Raw genomic sequence first — 18,793 nt, forward strand, 5'->3', positions numbered from 1 at the left:
GCATTTTATCGGTTTTGCCCCGAGTTCCCCGTTTTCTCTTTCTTTTTTTCTGTTCCCCTGCTCACTTCAGGTCTATTTCCCGTCATAATGTATACGCATTATCCCATAGAGAGAGAGAGAGAGGGGGGGGGAAGCGTAATAGAGAGCTAAAAGAGAGGGGAAGAGAAACAGAGCGAGAGAGAGAGAGAGAGAGAGAGAGAGAGAGAGAGACGAATACTGTAACAATAAACCAATTTAGACCGTCTTTTTTATTTCAGTTCATTGGAAATGAACAGCAGAACCCCTATCAATTATTTCACTTTAAAGTTCATTGCCATATATATGGGGACGAAATCTTCCATGTGATATATAGGTTGTTATGCCTTGTAAACCTTGGGCAAGTCTTAAAATCATGTTTTAATATATGCACACATGGTATCAGTGAATAGGTGATTAACGTGATCATTGATGAACTGCAAAAGGGTACGGTCAGCAAAGTTTCGCTATTTTGATGAAGGCAAATATTGGTAAAAGTTGTTCGGCAGCAATGATTAGGTTGCAGCTATGAACAGTCCGTCTAAATCGGTTGGAGTAAGTAAGATTTTGGTAACTGTTTAAACCAAATTCACATCTCTATTAAACAATAACATACGTTTGATCTGCTAGTCAGTATAGCTCTTTATCCATCAGTAAATCAAAGAGAACCATATGATAAACCCATAACATGAAAAGCTTATACTAAAAGCTTTACAATGCGGTGGGGACGGGGTGTGGTGGTTACAGCTATCCCGTCCCCGCCCTAAAATTTGAAATATCCCTATCAACATTATATCAGCTTATATTGAGACAGCGAGATCGATGCGCGAGTTTGCAAGTCTGTATATTATCACAGATGATTAAATAAAAGTCTGTTTTTTCGACTCGACCGCAATATTTCATAACCTGGAACATTTGATATTCAGGCAAAAAATGTGCCTGTAAAGCTGTATGATTCTGGGAAAGTCTAAATAATATTATTCCGTAAGTTTCCCAGATCACAGGCACGAACCCTTGCTGTTGTACGTAACAGTGACTGCAAAATGACTACAATAATTATGCACTTTACTTAAGCTGTTGTTTTATACAGCTAGAGACCGACACACATCTAAGCTCTGCTCAAGGCTTTAGGATTGCGGCAGAGTGTCAAATTAGAGTCTGTGCTCGCAGACTATACATTATGCTATACTCACCACAGTTGAAGTTGACAGTCGAGGTCCATGATAGGACCAAAGAACATTGATATTTACTTGTATTTATTCTTCATTCATAATAATTGGGAGGCAAATTACCAATAACTGGGATCAGATTCCCAAATCCCTGCGTTGCCCCTACCCCTTTTTTGCTTTATCTCGCCCCCCCCCCCCTCTCTCTCTCTCTTTCTATATTGCTCTCTTTCTCTGTCGCTGTTAGGCTCCCCAATCTACAGTACTCTCCCAGGTAGCTAGCTCGGGCCAAATATATGATTTGCATCACAATGGTTTTTTCCAACTGACTAAGCAATAGATATGTATTGAAATATATGCTGCATGGCTATGACGATGACTTTGTAAAGCATTTCATGTGAAAGGTTTCGTTTTTTGGTGCGCCAAGAGATTGTACACACACACGCACACACTCTACACCACGTACCTTTCTGTACTAAGTAGATTTATGCATCGCTGTGCTTTTCATTATCTAAGTCATTGTATCTTGTCCGTTAGTTATACATGGGACTCGAATTATGGATAATAACATATTTCTGCAAACGGTATCTGTATTGAGAATATTTTCTGGGGCGAATATGCATTGCGTGTTTCGACATATAGTGCCAATAGTGGATTTGCCACTATAAGAACATCACCCCTCCCGTTTCTGATCGTGCGCAAGATAATTATTTTAACCTCATTTTGTTTCTTCATCACACGTTCAAGAACAAACCTTTCAAGTGAGTTATTACCTGTTACTTTGACTGAAATTTGAACAAGATACACGTGAACATTGGTAGCTGGGATACATTCAGTTTACACGGTCAACACTGCTGATGAGGGGAAAGATTGAAGGCCCCGTTTCACCATGTTTTTCGATGTAGCAGAACATTAAGGAACGGTAAGCTTCCATGTTAAAATTCTCATGAGAATATTAGACATAGCGATGACTCTTTTACAAACAATTCTAAGTGTAAATTGTATCTTTCATTATTTCGGATTTGAAACATATTTTTTCGCTATCAAAGATGCTCAGTAGATTACAGTAGATGATTCGATATAAAATGATAAAAAGATAATGAGGTCAATGTATGTATAACAAAGAAGAAACTAAATAAAGATTCAATAAAAATCAAACTTGGTAATGTAAATATTCAAAAAGTTTCTTCAGCAAATTTCTTCGGTGTTATTATTGATGATGACCTCTCTTGGTCAAATCATATTGATGACATCTGCAACAAATTCTCTAAAAGTATTACTGTCATGTTCAGATTGAAATCTGTTCCTAAAAGTATTCTCGAAATGATATACTATGCAATTGTGTACCTTTACTTTATGTTATTGTTGTTTGGGGGCAATGCTGCATTAATTTATCAAGATAGACTGTTTAAATTACAAAAACGTGCAATAAGAATTATTAATCATTCTTCTTTTCTTGCCCATGCCAAACCCAATATTCTAATCAATAAACATGTTGCAATATAGGGATGTATATTTATTACAAGCAGGTTTTTTGTTTATGTCATTACAATCTTCTTCCTGATTTAATTTCCAAATAGTTTATACTAAACTGTAACATTCATAGTTATAATACTAGAAATGCTCAAAATTTTCATTTGCTAATGACTCATACAGTACTAAACCAAAACACATTAATTTTTTTTCCGAAGGACCGTTCCTGTGGAACACTCCACCTCATTATATACATAATTCTGCTAGTGTAAATTTATTTAAACGTAGGTATACAATTTTTGGGGGGTTAAATTGATCATTTGAATTCCTGACATATTTTATTTGTCTGTATGTTAATTGTTTTGATTTGTGTATTGTATGTTTAGTAACGAATATATTTCATATTTTTTTATTATAAAAAAGGGTCAACCTTTGTATAAGGATTATGTTTCCTTTCAGAATGCAACCTATTTAGTTTATTTGATGTCCTTGTTCAATATGTTCTTAATGTGTATTTTATATTATATAGCTGATTATTATATGTAATGTTGTCTTTTTAACTGAATGAAATAAAAATTGAATTGATATTGAATCGAATAACTGGAAATAGATTATAGATTATAAAAGTCCGTTTAAACCTACCTATACGGAATGAATGTGATAATAATAATAATAATAATAAAAACGTTACTTATAAAGCGCTTACCACCGAAGTCTCTAAGCGCTATACACACAAAATAGACTGATGTACAATTACATCTTATACAAAACTAAAAATGCAAATAGACATACAAATTAAAATACATATGGAATACACGTCAAAGTGTACAGAGTTAATTAATCATCAAACGCAATTTTGAATAAATGTGTCTTGAGACTAGTTTTGAATAGGTTAACAGTTTGACAGTTTGACAGTTTTTTTTTGTTTTTTTTGTGATGTTACTTAAGATACCTTGATTACTTTTTGCAGTCAGCAATGTACTATTTATAACGCATACATGCTTATTGGAAGTTACACAGACAGTTATATCCCAACTGTATTGATCCGTGCATGATCCGTTTGTATATTATGTGCACAGCTAGCAAAACATCAGAGGTCCATGCATGCGGTTATGACCATTATTATTATTATTACTTAAAATAGTAATCATGGCATTACAATGGCATTACAATCCATCGCAAGTGCCTTAATTGCACCCTCTTTAAAACCATACATTCCCCTTACCCCCTGAACCGTTAAGGTGATACTACACAACCCCAAGCAGCGCGTATAGCTGTGTACGGCGCCACACTGCTCTTTAAGACTACCACAAGAAGCCTGTGCTCGATGTTCGCAAAATGCCCGTCCGATGTTTGCATGGAGTACTCTCGCTCCACATGCCACGTGCATTAAAAAAACAAACAGGCATTTTCTTCGAAATGGCCCGGCCCCCCCCCCCCCCACTCCGGGAAGCGCAGAGGGATGCCATGCGTGTTCCCAAAATCTCCGGCTCGTAACAAAAGAAAAAGGCCTATCCGTATAGACTTTACACACCGGACTTTTGCAGAAATGGCGGGGGGGGGATGCTGAAAAGGCTCGTATAACAAAAGAAAAAGGTCTACCCGTATTGACTTTACACAGCGGACTTACGCTGACAAAAGGCGGGGTGCTGGGAACACGCATATGCGTACCCTAAATAACACTGAGTGAGGGGGGGCGGTCGAAATGGACCAGAGCAGACAATGATTCTGATTATTTTGCTTGCCATGAAAGAGAAAATGTATTTTCTGTTTTCCATTTGTATCAGAAGTATCTACGGCATTAATTTTTCTTTGTGTTGCATGCACAAACGCGCACACATACATACAAACAACACGCGCACATAATACACACCCACTCTCCACTATGCTCCATTGTAAATCTGTCTTACTCTGTCTAATTTGTCTGACATCATGTATTATTTAGCATTTGCCATAGCTTGAGGACATTTTTTTGGATGGCTACCCCGGACTTACATCCCGCAAAAGAAACATCTACGACAACCATAAACCCTTAAAAAACTACCCCCCCCCCCCATAAAGCTTTTGTTACTGCACCTCTAGAAAGGGCCGTTTTCCCGGTGGTAGTTGTCTCGAGGGGATTTCGGAATATAAAGAGTTATGCCAACATGATTTAAATTGACTTTCAAAGATGAGATATTATGTAATTTAAAATCAGTACGTATTCCATACATGGCATGTTAAGATAAATCCGTACAAAGATGTGACACTATTTTCTTATACAAAGTCATGTTGCCCGTCTCATGAACTAACTCTGCATTAATCTTTGTTTTCCTCTTTAATAACACAGTATCCTGATGTCACCATGCCTGTGTCTCTTGGTGAATGGCGTGTCAGGATTGGCACGTTCATGCGACGTCGTAGGAAAGAATACGACTACCACTACTTTTGGAGGAAACTTCACAACTTAATGAAAAAAGCCAAGAATGCTGAGCCACCCAAAGAAAACAACAATCCTGAGTGTAACATATCTCGCACTGGCTCTTCTCCTGATGCGAATAGATCTCCAAGCAACACGACCGGTCAGTCTGCATCTTCTTACAATGTCAACCTTAATACCGCTCAAACAGGGCCTTCACGTGACGTCAACAATGGCAAAGGTAACGCCAGCTCACCGACTCTCTCACAATCTGACGGCCCAGAGTGTGATGTCAGTGAGAGTGGATTCCCACGCGATGTAAACAACCCCGGTCATAACGATGTCTCTCACTCTGAGTCTTCATGTGCTCAAAACAGTGGTTTTTCAATTGAAAAAGAGACCAACCCTGTCCCTGGTATCACGGTCGTGACATTTCCAGTTCCCCAACCCTGTGTAGAAGACGAATTGGACAATAAAGACATCGCCATTAATCTCATGTCACATGAATACACCCCGAAATCCGCTCAAATAAGTAAAACAGACAAACCTGAAGTTGACACATCAGAGTCGCACTCACATGTACCTGCAGACGTTCGTGGCGAGACAGATCGTATCAATCGAGACAAGGAGGAAACATCAGACTCTGCACCGTCGGGGATAGAAGACCAATCATTGGACCTATCACCTAAACACAGGATAGATGCAACGAATAATACCGACCAAAGAACATCATCCATCAAGGTATGATTGATATGCATTTCCTAGAACCTCACTACTCACATAAAAACATCAAAGAATCAAAACTGTGAGACAAACATGCGAACAATAAATCGGAATAAAAACTGTATAAAATGATTCTTTTTGTAAACGGGGTTTAAACCAGAACATGTAACTAGGAAAATTGGAGCTAAAAAGATGTATTATGAAGGAGAGCTTCTTTAAATTTGCTGTGCAAAGTGTAGGTATGACGTTTGTGACAACCGTAAATAGTGGTTAAATTTCCCTTAACCCTTTCACAGAATTCTTATACTCCCGTGATTCTCCTTTTTTTCCTTCAAATAATGTCTGATTATTCTTTTGAAAATCGTCTTTTGTCCATAAGTAACAGAATATCATGAATTGCCCGCCCACCTTGTCCAATGGCTACATGTACACCCTTCTATCATCTGCCTGCGCTAATTATTGTTGTATTATGAATTTAAGAATAAACTAGAAACCATTGATATAAAGATCCCCGCAAGAAATACATTGTGGCACAATAATGTTATCTCAGTATGACATGTAGATAGTATTCAGAGTTAAAATTGTGTCATCTATTTGTAATTTTCTCTTCATTCTTAGGAAGTAGCGGAGTATCATGATTCCCCGATCTATCCGGTCCTCGGATCAGGAACAACCAGTGGTGAAGCAGATGAAACTAAAGGGAATGACTGTCCAGACATGACCAACATACTTCTATTGAGATCCGGTGATGTAGAACAAAACCCTGGCCCAAATGATAAGTAAGCACGATGAAAGAGCGACTTTGGATCTTATTCTGTCCATTGAGGTACGCCCGACCCTTGGTAGGAGATCACATTTAAAGATAAACTTCATTAAACTTCAGACTAATTTCCATTCTAAATCCGATTATAAACTTTGGCAAAATACGAGCCAACGAATTTGTTGGTAAAAAATATTAATTGGAATATACCAATTGATCAATGAAAGCAAATGGTGACAGTAGAAGTTTCGCGTATTTCCGTTATGTTAACAGGTCCTTATTTTGCAATGTTTTTGGAGTGCTTGCATTCTAGCAAATGTTGGAACTTATTTTAATGCAATGCAAACAAGGGTATTCACTCGAGATGATAGTCAAAGGAAATTCCTTTGAGTATAAAACCTCACAAATATATGTAAGCTGTATATGTTTTTTTTCTTTCTTTTGTCTAATGATTTAGACCTGGGAACCTGACCGACCTCGAACTATATCTCCTTGCTGACAGTATGGATCCATCAGATTTTAGGAAGGTCGGACTAGCTTTAGGATTCAATGAGGCTGAACTAAGTCGGTTTGAGAAAGATCAGATGGGCAACACTCTGTATGCTATCTATAAGATGCTTTACGAATGGCGGAAGAGAGTATGTGATAGCGAGGCGAGGGAGGCGTTGGTGGTCACGTTACACCGAATTAAGCTGGTACAGCTTGCTGATAGCGTACAGAAAGGTACAGTATTACTCATATGCATGCGTACACACACGACCATCCTTACCAAAAACACCACCACCAAAAAATCATTGGCCCTTCACCATGCGATCGTCAGGATGTTGTTTCTGATTGGTTCATTTTCTGTACCAGGAGCTAAGCCAATAAGGATGAAAACACTAGGCGACTTAAGGAGAATTTGTAGTTCCATGGTGACTTTATTAGATGGCGTACAGTAGATCATAACGTAATTCAATGGCGTGACCACTCTCCCCTCCTGTGTTCTTTCCTATTTGTTCAGTACACCATACACATGCTAAAATAGAAATACAGCTGTATATGTATTCCGAATACATATTACCCTGAAACAGCAAAAACGTTTGATTTCCTATCAAACACAGTACATGCTTCAATACTGGAAACAGACACTTACATGTGTATCAAACTGGATGTCCCTTCGGAACATTGTGAACACTTACAAACCCAACTTTACTCTCCAATGTAAACAATTAAACAAAATTCTTCTTCCACATTTCGAATTCCCCCTTATTTTGCGTACTGTATCATGCTACAGATCATTTGATTTTACCGGAAATATTATCGATGGAACATATACATGTACAAAAACAAGAACTCCAACTTCTTACGATTGTTCAAAACATCAATCGAAGCTCATCACAAACATTAGAAAATGAATTAACAAAAAAAAAAAAAAACAGAACAACAAAAAAAGCATTATGTCAAATACGTACAGCCATTATGGTTAAAAATCAATATGTATGTTAACATAAATGATTCGAAGCAACCTTGCAATCAAATAACTTCTTACAATTGTTCGAAATTACTTTAAAAACAAAATGAATTACTTATACAGTATTGAAGGGCCCTCTCCAATATTTTAAGTGGATTATTTGCTAGTAACTTCTTGTTTGCACGAACACATCGATTTTAGAATATGGTTTATGTAGACAACACTTTAAACTCTCACCAAATTAATGTTTTGGGCAAGTTTGAAAAAAAGAAGATGATATCTGCAAATATATATATATATATCAGTACACAAAAAGCGTCCACAATTCTTAAACAAAGTGGAAAAATATAATTGATTGATAAAGTTTTAAAATTACTATGTGGCATGCCTCTTAAACCATTCCTAGCCTAAATACAAGGACACGCAGTTTGGACTCTAAAGTTGATATGAAATACAAAATGAATTTCCAATAAGTAAAAAAGGAACGTCAGGAAATTCCTGCACAGAACCACTAGCATCTAAATAACCCATAGTAACATTGACATACTTGTGGATTTAATATCATAAAGCAAAGAAAGAACCGCTAGCATCTGACATTCCAACTGTAATATTCACATACGTATCGAGTCTCAGAGTCATAGTTTAAGGACAGACTCTAATAAGTTTAATCATAACCATGAATTGTATTTACAGTGTATGCGCTTGGAGAGCAAAATAATTATTATGTTTTATTTATATTAATGTAAAGTGCATTGAGCATGTTTATGTAAAGGCTATGTACGTATGTACGTATGTATCTAGTTGGAACAATATCCGTTCCGGTATATCCATATTTGGTCCTACATCAATAACACCCCCTACCCCCTAAAAAAATGCCTAAAATTCCCCGAAAACAAACACATATGATTTCTCCTTTATTATTTCTATTTCTTATTATTGAGAATACAACAAACAAAAATTGCTTTCATGCGTCTTTTCCAACAATATACACATTCTCCAATTCTCTATTACCCTCTCTCTACCTTCCTTAACATCATGATATACAGATTAAAATTACAGAAGAATGGACAAAAAAGGGGCGGGGACGTAACATCATCATTACTTACACAAAAAGATAGATACACAATCCGGTTAACGATTTACCTGTTGAGAGAACATGCGATAATGGATAGGCTATAGATCAAAGCAACTGGTATTCTAAAGCACTCCGCTTGCTATACGTTGTGATTAAGACCCAATTTGGGAATAATTTGCAATATATAGCATTTGACATGAACATTCAAACTTAAATTTGTTAATGAACGATGATTTAAATAGTCATATGCTGAATGCAATTGAAATTTGAATGGATTTCACGTTCCCTTCGAGGAGGAATAGCTACATCAGCTAAGAATCATAGTGACGTCATACAAATAGTGCGATCGTCTACGATTTGAAGCCGATTCTGCTTATATTCTGACTAGAAAGCTTAAATGTTGTATTATAAATATTAAACACGATAACATATTATCATTATTAACAACCTACATTAGGAAAAGAAATTTAAAAAAAAGACGTCAATAAATTTTCAGATTTAAAGTTAGAATTATAAAGAAAATACATAGTGATCATAGTCGAATTTGACTGATTGCCATATAATGCTGAACAACAATAACAAGGTTCGGAAGTTACTAAAGGCGACTTAGAGCAAGCTGCACGCAAGTGTCGACTTTCCGTGCAATCAGATGACTATTCTATTTTTGAGGACGATCATTGGATCGACAGAGCAGCAAAGCCGCCATGATTAAAGGCTACTATATAAGGAGTTTCATTGCAATAGTTAACGTTTATTTATAGGGTGTCATAGATACTGTTGGATACTGCATTATAAGAGAGAGAGAGAGAGAGAGAGGGAGAGAGAGAACCGAGGGGAGGGGGGGGGCAATTCCAAGGTGATTTCTTCCATGTTGTTGCTGCTGATGCTAGTACTGCTGTTGTGTGATATTAAAACACTGGTCATATTTTTCTAGTCATGTTAAAGACAACGTTCTTCACCATTCTCATCACAGGTCAGGTTGGTGATCACATACCGTCCCTGACAGAGAAGGAAATCCAACGGGTTGCTGAAGAGGTCAAACACTATTTGGCAATTCATCTATGCCAGATTCAAGCCGATCCACTGAACAGTGAACTTGTACTTGAATTCAAACGTATCTTCACCAATCTAACGTTGATGGAAGAAGACAAAGGTACAAAACGCAAGACACCGCTTCTCTACGATAACCTCCTCAGGACCAAAGTCAACGGAACCTATCCCAAACGGTTGTTGGTAGAAGGTGAAGGTGGTGTAGGAAAGACCACTTTTTGCGCCAAGATCGCTTGGGATTGGATCCACGGAAAAGCCTACCAAGATTTCAAACTGGTTCTTGTCATCCTCCTTCGCAAGACAGAGGGCAATACTGTTGGAGAGATAGTGAAGTCGTATCTTTCTGACAACAATCCCGTCTCAGCCAAACAGCTAGACAAGCACATCCTCTCAAATCCGGATGACGTTTTTCTTGTTTTGGACGGCCTAGATGAGTTTGCTGTCGATCTTGACAGCAATCAGCAAATCGCCCTGATCACTCTCAATCATCTGTTCAAGTCAGGGACAGTACTAATCACATCGAGGCAATGGAGATCAGATGAGATTAGGAAGAATGCCGATCTCAGAAAGGTGTTTGCTTTCATTGCTGTAGAAGGTTTCTCAGCTGAAAACCTCTCTTCTTACATCACCAAGTTCTTTCATCCAGATGCAGCTTCCTCTGAAGATCTGAACCGATTCATATCGAACAACGATGTGATCAGAGAGAACATAGCTCCCTACCCCATATACACAGCCATGCTGTGTATCATGTGAAAAGAGTTTGATGGAGAGCGTCGAGAGGCAATGTCCAAGCTGCAAACATTTTCCCAGCTCTTCAATCAGATGATTGAATTTTTGGTTGATCATCACCTATCAAAGCACATTCCATCTTCAGGTATTGTTGAAGGCAAATTAGGCGAACATTGTTCAGATATTCGTCCACACCTGATTCACATTGGCTGCACTGTCTTCCAGGGACTTCTCGAGAGACGGTTAGTATTCACAGAAAAGGAGTTTCAGAGCTATCCAGAGTCCATCGATGTAGGTTGTAAAATTGGTGTACTCACCAGAGAGAAGAAAATTCTTCCGATGCGAGACAGAAGAAATACTCCGAATTCAGTAGTCCGATCAGTGCAGTTTCCCCATAAGCTCTTCCAGGAGTATCTATCAGGAATGTATCTTGCATCTCTTTACAACTCAAACCGTAATGAGTATGACGGGTTGATAGCGTATATTACACCGGAATCAACGGAATATCGGTACCTACTGTACTTCACCTCAGCCCAGCAGAAGGAGGTCGGCTTGGATATCGTCTCTCATCTCATAGCGTTTGAACCAGAGTATAATGAAGACTTCGTCGTAGATGTAGCATATGAGAGCCAAGACCAAGCAGTGGCCAAAGCCGTGGCGGATCATCTATCGACTACGTCCAGAAAGACACTGAAGATCACCGAGGAGATGCAGGCACACACAGTATCAGGGAATACTTTCATCATGAACCATCGTGAAGTGGTAAGGAAAGTATTCAACGTCTCATTGTAGCAACGTATACATTTCATCTTTGTTTTAATCTTTTTGAGTGATAGAGCTTCTATTTGATTTAAATTTCATTCTCTGAGACTTTAATAGGATGACGTCGTTTGGTTTGAACACATGACTGTATACATACTGTGTATACGAACGATGCTTTGAACCCAAACATGCGCTAATAAGGCAATACATTCTGTCAAAACTTCACGTCACCCAAATTCACCCAGAAGCTTGATAGAATACATTTTATTTAAATCAGGAGCATGTTTATATTAAAGCAACTTCTATGGATCTGCCATGAATACAATTCTGACCATCATATTTAATTTGAAAACTGCAATGTACACGAACAAAATTTAATAACAAGAATTAATTAGTATTAGGACTTTAGTATGTAAATAGGAGTTGTGATTTATTGTTATTGCAGTACAACCCGTCTTGAATGTATTTGCAATGAAATCTTGGTTTAATAATATAATGCTTTTATTACCACGAATCCCAATAGGATTTTCACGTGTTTACTGTCCATATCAATATGATAAAACGCTACCTTGAATTATTATGAGATAACGTACTGAACCCAGAAAATTGTATTTTTGATTGGATCAGAATAATTCCTTACTAATGTATAATGTTATTAGTGTATTATTTGATGTTCATACATATAGATTATGAAAACAGAATAAGAACCAAACGGGAAATTGAAGAAGAAAACAAGCTTATTAAAAAAATCAGTATCAATGCAGTTGATTAATCAGGATAATATAGTATTATTTTGATGGTTTATGTTTCTAGCCTCACAATATTATTTGTGCACATGTACTTTGCAGGATGACCTGATTATTTACAAGCCATGTGGAAGGACGGCTTCAGAGGACCTGGCTGAATTCATGTGCTCATCACGATCACTGAGATCTGTGACGATCGATCTTACTGGTACTATGCATGATGTCTTCTACTCGGTGCTTGCAAATATAGCAGTCGATTCCAAGGTCAGTATGAATCTCTGTATCATCCACGTTGTCGTTAATTAGGTACATCATTCTTTTAAAAAAAATGGATGCCAAATTCAGTCAGGATTTAAACAATTTAGGAAAATACTGGGAAACAGAAATTTACTTAATATGGAAAAACAAATTTAAATTCCATACGTCTATGGCACGCATGTAGGGAAACAAATATTCAACAACAATAACAACATTTCCTGATAGTTCATTTCGTTGAATGAATGGGTTAAAATTAATAGAAACACAATCTTCATGATATATTATAGGGTAATTCACTGAAAAATGGACTAATTATCCATGTTTTTTTATAAATCCAGAAGAAATGTTAAGATCTCCACGGTGTACCGCTAAAATTTTAATTTCCCTTGCCACATTGCCCCGAAAAATGTGGGGTTTTTTGGTCCGCGGCTAAATCATGAAGGATTCGTGGTCATAAATCACGGCGCGAGGGGGCGCGTGACACTTGTTCTGACACCGCGGACCAAAATAAACACATTTTTCGGGGCAATGTTGCAAGGAAAACGGCTCTAACATAATAACGGGCAGAATCGGCAGCCAAATCTGGTATCAACTTAAAGCTTAGACATCAGAAAAAATGTTGATAATAAAATTTAAGGGAAAATCCCTGGAAATCCAAACATTTCCTCTGGATTTATAAAAAATAAATCCCCAAACATGAGTTTTGGCGCACTTTGGTTCCTCCCTGGCACTGTGAGCGGGGCCTGACATTTAAGCCTTTAAATAAGCATATTTCTCACCTGACGGTAATTTTAGGAATTTGTCATCTCAAACAAACGCATACAAAAGTAAAAATTACTAAAAAGTGAGGAAAAATCTCGGAAAATTATGTAATTTCAGCAACATTTGTACATCACCGGTATCGAATTAGAAATAAACCACGTTTGAATTTGTATTGGGGGGGCACCCTACCCCCATCCGTAAGCCAGTGCATCCCCCCTCGATTAACACCTTGTTGGGGAAAAAAAATGCATCTGATCTCCCCCACCTTACTTCTTTCTATTGTTTTCCTTTTTTCTTTCCATATCCTTCCTTCTCTGTTATTTGTTGATGGGGGGGGGGGGGGGGCAACAGCCTAAGAGGCAAGGCCCTTTCGCACCCCCCCCCCCACCCGATTTCCCTTTTTTTCCCCTTTTTTTCCCTTTTTTTTTTCTTCTTCCTCTTCTTTCTTTCCCTTTCTCTCCTCTTTCCCTTCTTTTCCTCCTCTCTCTCGCTTTTTTTATTTTTTATTTTTTGCCGGGGGGGGGGGGGGCGCTCCCCCTGGATCCGCGCCTGGCTAAGAGTCCCCAAAAATATGATCAAATCAATACCTTTGCAGATGATGCCATCGATGACGATGTTGAGTAGAAGTCATCGTGATACCAACCGCGGAGTGTTAGGTCCTTCAGATGAGTCATCTTACAGATGAACTGAGCGAGATCACGTGATGCAGAGGGACGTCCATTGAGATCAGTAGAGTAGATGTCAAGAGTCTCAATCTGTTGTAATAGTACGACATCATGTTGGATAAACAATTGCTGACATTACTATACTGAATTATATATAACATTATATTTTTTTGGCTTCCACTTCCTTAAACGTAATTATTTTCCTAATTGCTTTTTCTCAACGGCGTCCTAGTTTATACAGTAAAATCAACCAATTTAGTCTGACTATCGAAATAAGTAAGCTTCCAATGGATCCCCACCCGTCATCTCGGCCGTGTAATATCCGTTTGACGCGACAATTGCATGCCTCTCGTCCTTCAGTCACAGTGACAAAAGCGACAGCGATAGCGAGTACACCGAATCAGACGTCTCGCCTGAAACGCCTGAAACTCCATCACCCCTGCAATCGAAAAATACCCGGAAAGCTGGAAGGCCGAGGGCCGTTCACTGATATCATCACAGTGGATGTTAAGAGTCTCAATCTGTTATGATAGCAACATTATGTTGAATTATTACTAATAACAACCAAATAAAACTATATTCAACATTCTGCTATATTAATATCGTCGCCACTATGAAAAATCTTAACACAATGACATTTATTTTGTTTATGATGTACAAATCTTGACACCTAAAATTAGTACTAATTTCAGCAGTTCCTGGATTATTTTGAGACCGAGGTAATGGCGTTATTCATAACTAATAGACAATGACATAATGATGCAGAGGGAGGTTCACTTAGACGGAAACACTCTATATAAAGAGTCTCAATCTGTTATGTTAGTAACATTTTGTTGAATTATCAACATCCGATTATAACTGTATTCAAAATTCAGCGAAACGTTTACAATTATATCAATGTCGTTGCCTCAATGAAAATATATAAACACAATACATTTATTTTGTAATGAGGAACTATAGCCTTGACACCTGAAATTAGTACTAATTTCAAAAGTTCATGGATTCTTTTGAGACCGAGGTAATGGTGTTTATTAGTGTTAATTCATAACTGATAGATAATGACAGAGGTGATTAATATGTTTTTGATTGATCCAATCTGGACTTTGGGCATTGCGGATAAAGAAAATTATAATATTTCCTAAATCATGTTGACCTGTTGACTGTGGGAGTAGTTGGGAAATATCAATGAAGGACTTGGCTCATGATCTAAATTCTAGCAGGAAAAAAAGAGAATAAAAAAAAGAAGGCAAAAGGGTCGTGAGCCGGTCACCAATCACACTACTCTTGAGAAAACCCTTTCCTTTATTCCTTGGAGAACCTGAACACCCTGAGAATGTTATTGACAATGTTATAGCGGGGGATCCATGATTGTAAGAGAAGAGGGCATTTTATCCCCCAGTATTATGATCCGATAATTTTACTGATCCTACTACATTTAAACGTCGGAATGAGTTAAGGCTGGTGGAAGGGAAGGGGGGGCGATCCATTATACTGGATGCCAAGAATTAATCTGTTATAATAATAACATTATGTTAGATAAACAATAATATTGCTGACATTACACTACTTAAAAATATTTTTACACTTTACATCATGATACATAGCTATCCTAATTAGTTCATATAAGCAATACATTATTCTGACATTTGATTTAAATAGTACTGTAGCATTACTAGCCCAGTAATTTAGTAAGACGTAGAGGGCGTTATAGGTAATTATGAAATATATATGTGTACATCGTGAGATGTCAGTGAGTCGGCGTTGAGCTGTCGTGTCAGTCGGTCAGCATCGGGCTGTCGTTGCGACAGGTCCGTTACCAGGAACGAGTAAAGTTACTTGAACTGCAGATACTGTGCAAGTTGGTGGCAGCGGTGGGACAGAAGCAACGTGGCTGTAGCAGCTCAGAACGAACTCCCCCAACAGCGAACCCGGAAGTAGATTGGCGCCTACGCATACAGTGACGGTGTCTAGCTACGTGTTAGGTATAGCGCCTATAGGCGCCCGACAGTGATAGCGCCTACCTATATGTGTTAGGTAAAGCGCCTATAGGCGCCCGACAGTGATAGCGCCTACCTACGTGTTAGGTATAGCGCCTATAGGCGCCCGACAGTGATAGCGCCTACCTACGTGTTAGGTCTAGCGCATATAGGCGCCGGGCAGTGAGAGCGCCTACGTGTTAGGTATAGCGCCTATAGGCGCCAGGCAGTGAGAGGAAGCGCCTACACGTTGGAGGTATATCGCCTATAGGCGTCTGGCAGTGGGAGCGCCTAGCTACGTACGTGTTAGTTATAGCGCCTATAGGCAGTGACAGCGCCTACACGTAGGAGGTATAGCGCCTATATAGGCGCCGGCAGACATAGCGCCTATACATTGAGAGTATAGCGCCTGACTGGAGTTTGTGTTTTTATAATTATAATAGAGAATCCTGTAATGGCTGCTAAACGAGTGACTATGGAGGATGAAAATTTGGCCTGTGTGCAGGCGAAGGCAGAGAAAGCGCCTGAGGTTTCGCCTGTGTGTAGGCGAATGCAGGGATTGCGCATGTACATGTAAGGTACAGCGCTTGTGTAAATAATGATAGCGCCTGTACAGTGAATTTTGTGAGTATAGCGCCTGTATGGAGTTTTTGCCTTTATTATGGCCCGGTATTATGGTCGGAGATTTGAGGTCAGGACTGATCATGGGGCACTTCATTGATTTTCGAGATTTGCAGGGATGGATGGATTGATGGCTGCAAGTGATAGCAGAGTGCGACTTCAAAACCGTGCACCGTTCTGGACGCTCACTTACCAATGTTTCGTGTGAAGGCGAAGGCAGTGACGAATTGTCCTCAGTGCGTGTAAAGCGGAACTTCAAGGAGTCAGCAATCTCTGATAAACAAGTAGCACCGAAAGTGGAGGTACCCCGAGATAGCTATGCGGAGGCAAGGACAGTTACGATAGAACCCAGCATCATGAATGAGCAGATGAGCCAAGACCAGGCGCAAGATCCTTCAGTCAAGGTCAAGGGAACGGCTGGATTGGTCAGCAATGGCTTCAAAGTCCAGGGTGGAGAAGCCCTTGGAGGAAGTGAGCCCAACTGGAAATGAAGCAAGGCGTTCCCGACAGGAAATGGGAATAGTGACCAAGGCCATAGGGTAACTGAATGTTGTCTTATCAGCTAAGCTTCGAGAGGTCGTTGTGAAGGAATTGCTTGATGGCAAGTCTAGTGGGTACCTTGGCATGAACAAGACCAGAGATAAGGTTTGCTGGAGGAGTTGAGGTTCTATGGGGTAGGAACGAATGCAGACATCCGCTCGAGTGTACGGCAGTTGAAGGTAGTTCATGTGGACAGGTTGAAACCCTACGAAGTGGCACTCTTCAGCCTACGGACTCCTAGTTAGAAGCGAGTGTAAGTCAGCCCGAAGGTTGAGCAGGACGCTCCTAGCCAACTTGCACATGTCAGCTTTAGGAGAGGAAGAGGAGGTTGACCCCGTCGACAGGGAAGCTTCGAAACTTGTTGAACCGACTGTACCTGCACCACGAAAGGTTCCTGTCCCAGCCTCTAGGAGAGATCTCGCGAGAACTAGGAATCCACCGAGACCCAACTTATTTAATCTTGCCATAAACTCAAACTAAGCAGCCAGTACTTTGCCATTCCAACCAATGTCTTTTGTTGTTTTTACTTATGTACCTGAAATGAATTGTGTAATATCTTGTTCACCTTAAATCCTGCATTCCTTCTACCCTTCACCCTTTGTCTGACTTCAAACTCATATTTCATTCGTTCTCCCTCTACTTCTTTTGTTCTTTCACTCTATTCGAGTTCTTATGTTGCACTTTACGAAAGTGTATGTTGTATTGTTACTAGGCAAATATTTCTTGTTTACGATAGTACAGGGATGCATTGTTTTGTATTTGTTAGGTAGCAGGAGAAAAAGGAAAGGGTTATGTTTTATTTTAACTTGTATAAGCATTGTGTTTTAGGCCATGTATTCTTTGTTTCAGAATTTCTGGTCCTATTCCTTCCGCACCTATTCTTTCCTAAACTTTCCCGTTTCTCATGACGACTCTTTTGTTCTTTCTCTACTAAGTCTATACATAGATAATTTTGTTGTTATATCTAAGTGTATATACATGTACTTTAAGGAGTTTTAAAGTAATTTTGTACTTTTTTGGAAAGATTATTTCGAAGTGATATTATCTTGTTTTGTTAAAAAGTGGTCCGAGGACAGCCCACACTTGGGGAGGGGCTGTGTAGCATAACTAGCCCAGTAATTTAGTAAGACGTAGAGGGCGTTATATAGTTAATTGTGAAATATATATGTGTACATCGTGAGATGTCAGTGAGTCGGCGTGGAGCTGTCGTGTCAGTCGGTCAGCATCGGGCTGTCGTTGCGACAGGTCCGTTACTAGAAACGAGTAAAGTTACTTGAACTGCAGATACTGTGCAAGTGTTGTTTCTTGAGTTACTGCCAGACATTCAGTGATTGCGGGAGTAAGTAAATGAGATTGAGAGCTAGTCCACGTTTATTCTTACACGATATACTTTTGTGAGAGCCCACTGAGAGATATAGTTGATGAATGATTGTCGAGAGCGTGAACCGGGTTTTGAGAGACTGCAAGGCAGAACGCTACCCCGGCAGAGCCCAGTTAAACCACAGTACTTTAAAAAACTAATTTTACATAGCAGAAAAGTGTGAAAATAAATATACATGGGACACTTTGCAATTTCCAAAGGGTTTGATAAATAATACAAACGGGGACAAATGAATTCGAT

General features: G+C 39.0%; 2 protein-coding genes across 2 annotated transcripts; both read left to right on the forward strand.

The window, feature by feature from the left end:
• Positions 1 to 1,998: 1,998 nt before the first annotated feature.
• Positions 1,999 to 10,866, forward strand: LOC105446605. The gene is made up of 5 exons (XM_030995051.1): positions 1,999 to 2,103; positions 4,984 to 5,793; positions 6,394 to 6,554; positions 6,993 to 7,258; positions 10,037 to 10,866. Exons 2-5 carry the CDS (start codon positions 4,999 to 5,001, stop codon positions 10,864 to 10,866), a joined length of 2,052 nt encoding a protein of 683 aa, XP_030850911.1. The 5' UTR covers positions 1,999 to 2,103; positions 4,984 to 4,998.
• LOC115928170 lies at positions 10,840 to 17,123 on the forward strand. The gene is made up of 3 exons (XM_030995052.1): positions 10,840 to 11,604; positions 12,453 to 12,618; positions 16,843 to 17,123. The coding sequence occupies exons 1-3, from the start codon at positions 10,897 to 10,899 to the stop codon at positions 17,121 to 17,123; spliced, it is 1,155 nt and encodes a 384-aa protein (XP_030850912.1). The 5' UTR covers positions 10,840 to 10,896.
• The last annotated feature ends 1,670 nt before the right edge of the window (positions 17,124 to 18,793 follow it).

The sequence above is a fragment of the Strongylocentrotus purpuratus genome, unplaced genomic scaffold, assembly GCF_000002235.5.
Source record: "Strongylocentrotus purpuratus isolate Spur 01 unplaced genomic scaffold, Spur_5.0 spur5_scaffold_21, whole genome shotgun sequence".
Taxonomy (NCBI): Eukaryota; Metazoa; Echinodermata; class Echinoidea; order Camarodonta; family Strongylocentrotidae; genus Strongylocentrotus; species Strongylocentrotus purpuratus.

Excerpts from the sequence above, each read along its gene's own strand:
- LOC105446605 (XM_030995051.1), top strand. The coding sequence starts at position 4,999 with ATGCCTGTGTCTCTTGGTGAATGGCGTGTCAGGATTGGCACGTTCATG. Across the intron at positions 6,555-6,992 it reads AACCCTGGCCCAAATGATAA|ACCTGGGAACCTGACCGACC; the intron begins GTAAGCACGATG and ends CTAATGATTTAG. Across the intron at positions 7,259-10,036 it reads TGCTGATAGCGTACAGAAAG|GTCAGGTTGGTGATCACATA; the intron begins GTACAGTATTAC and ends TTCTCATCACAG.
- LOC115928170 (XM_030995052.1), top strand. The coding sequence starts at position 10,897 with ATGTCCAAGCTGCAAACATTTTCCCAGCTCTTCAATCAGATGATTGAA. Across the intron at positions 11,605-12,452 it reads TCATGAACCATCGTGAAGTG|GATGACCTGATTATTTACAA; the intron begins GTAAGGAAAGTA and ends TGTACTTTGCAG. Across the intron at positions 12,619-16,842 it reads AGCAGTCGATTCCAAGGTCA|GCGAAGGCAGTGACGAATTG; the intron begins GTATGAATCTCT and ends TTTCGTGTGAAG.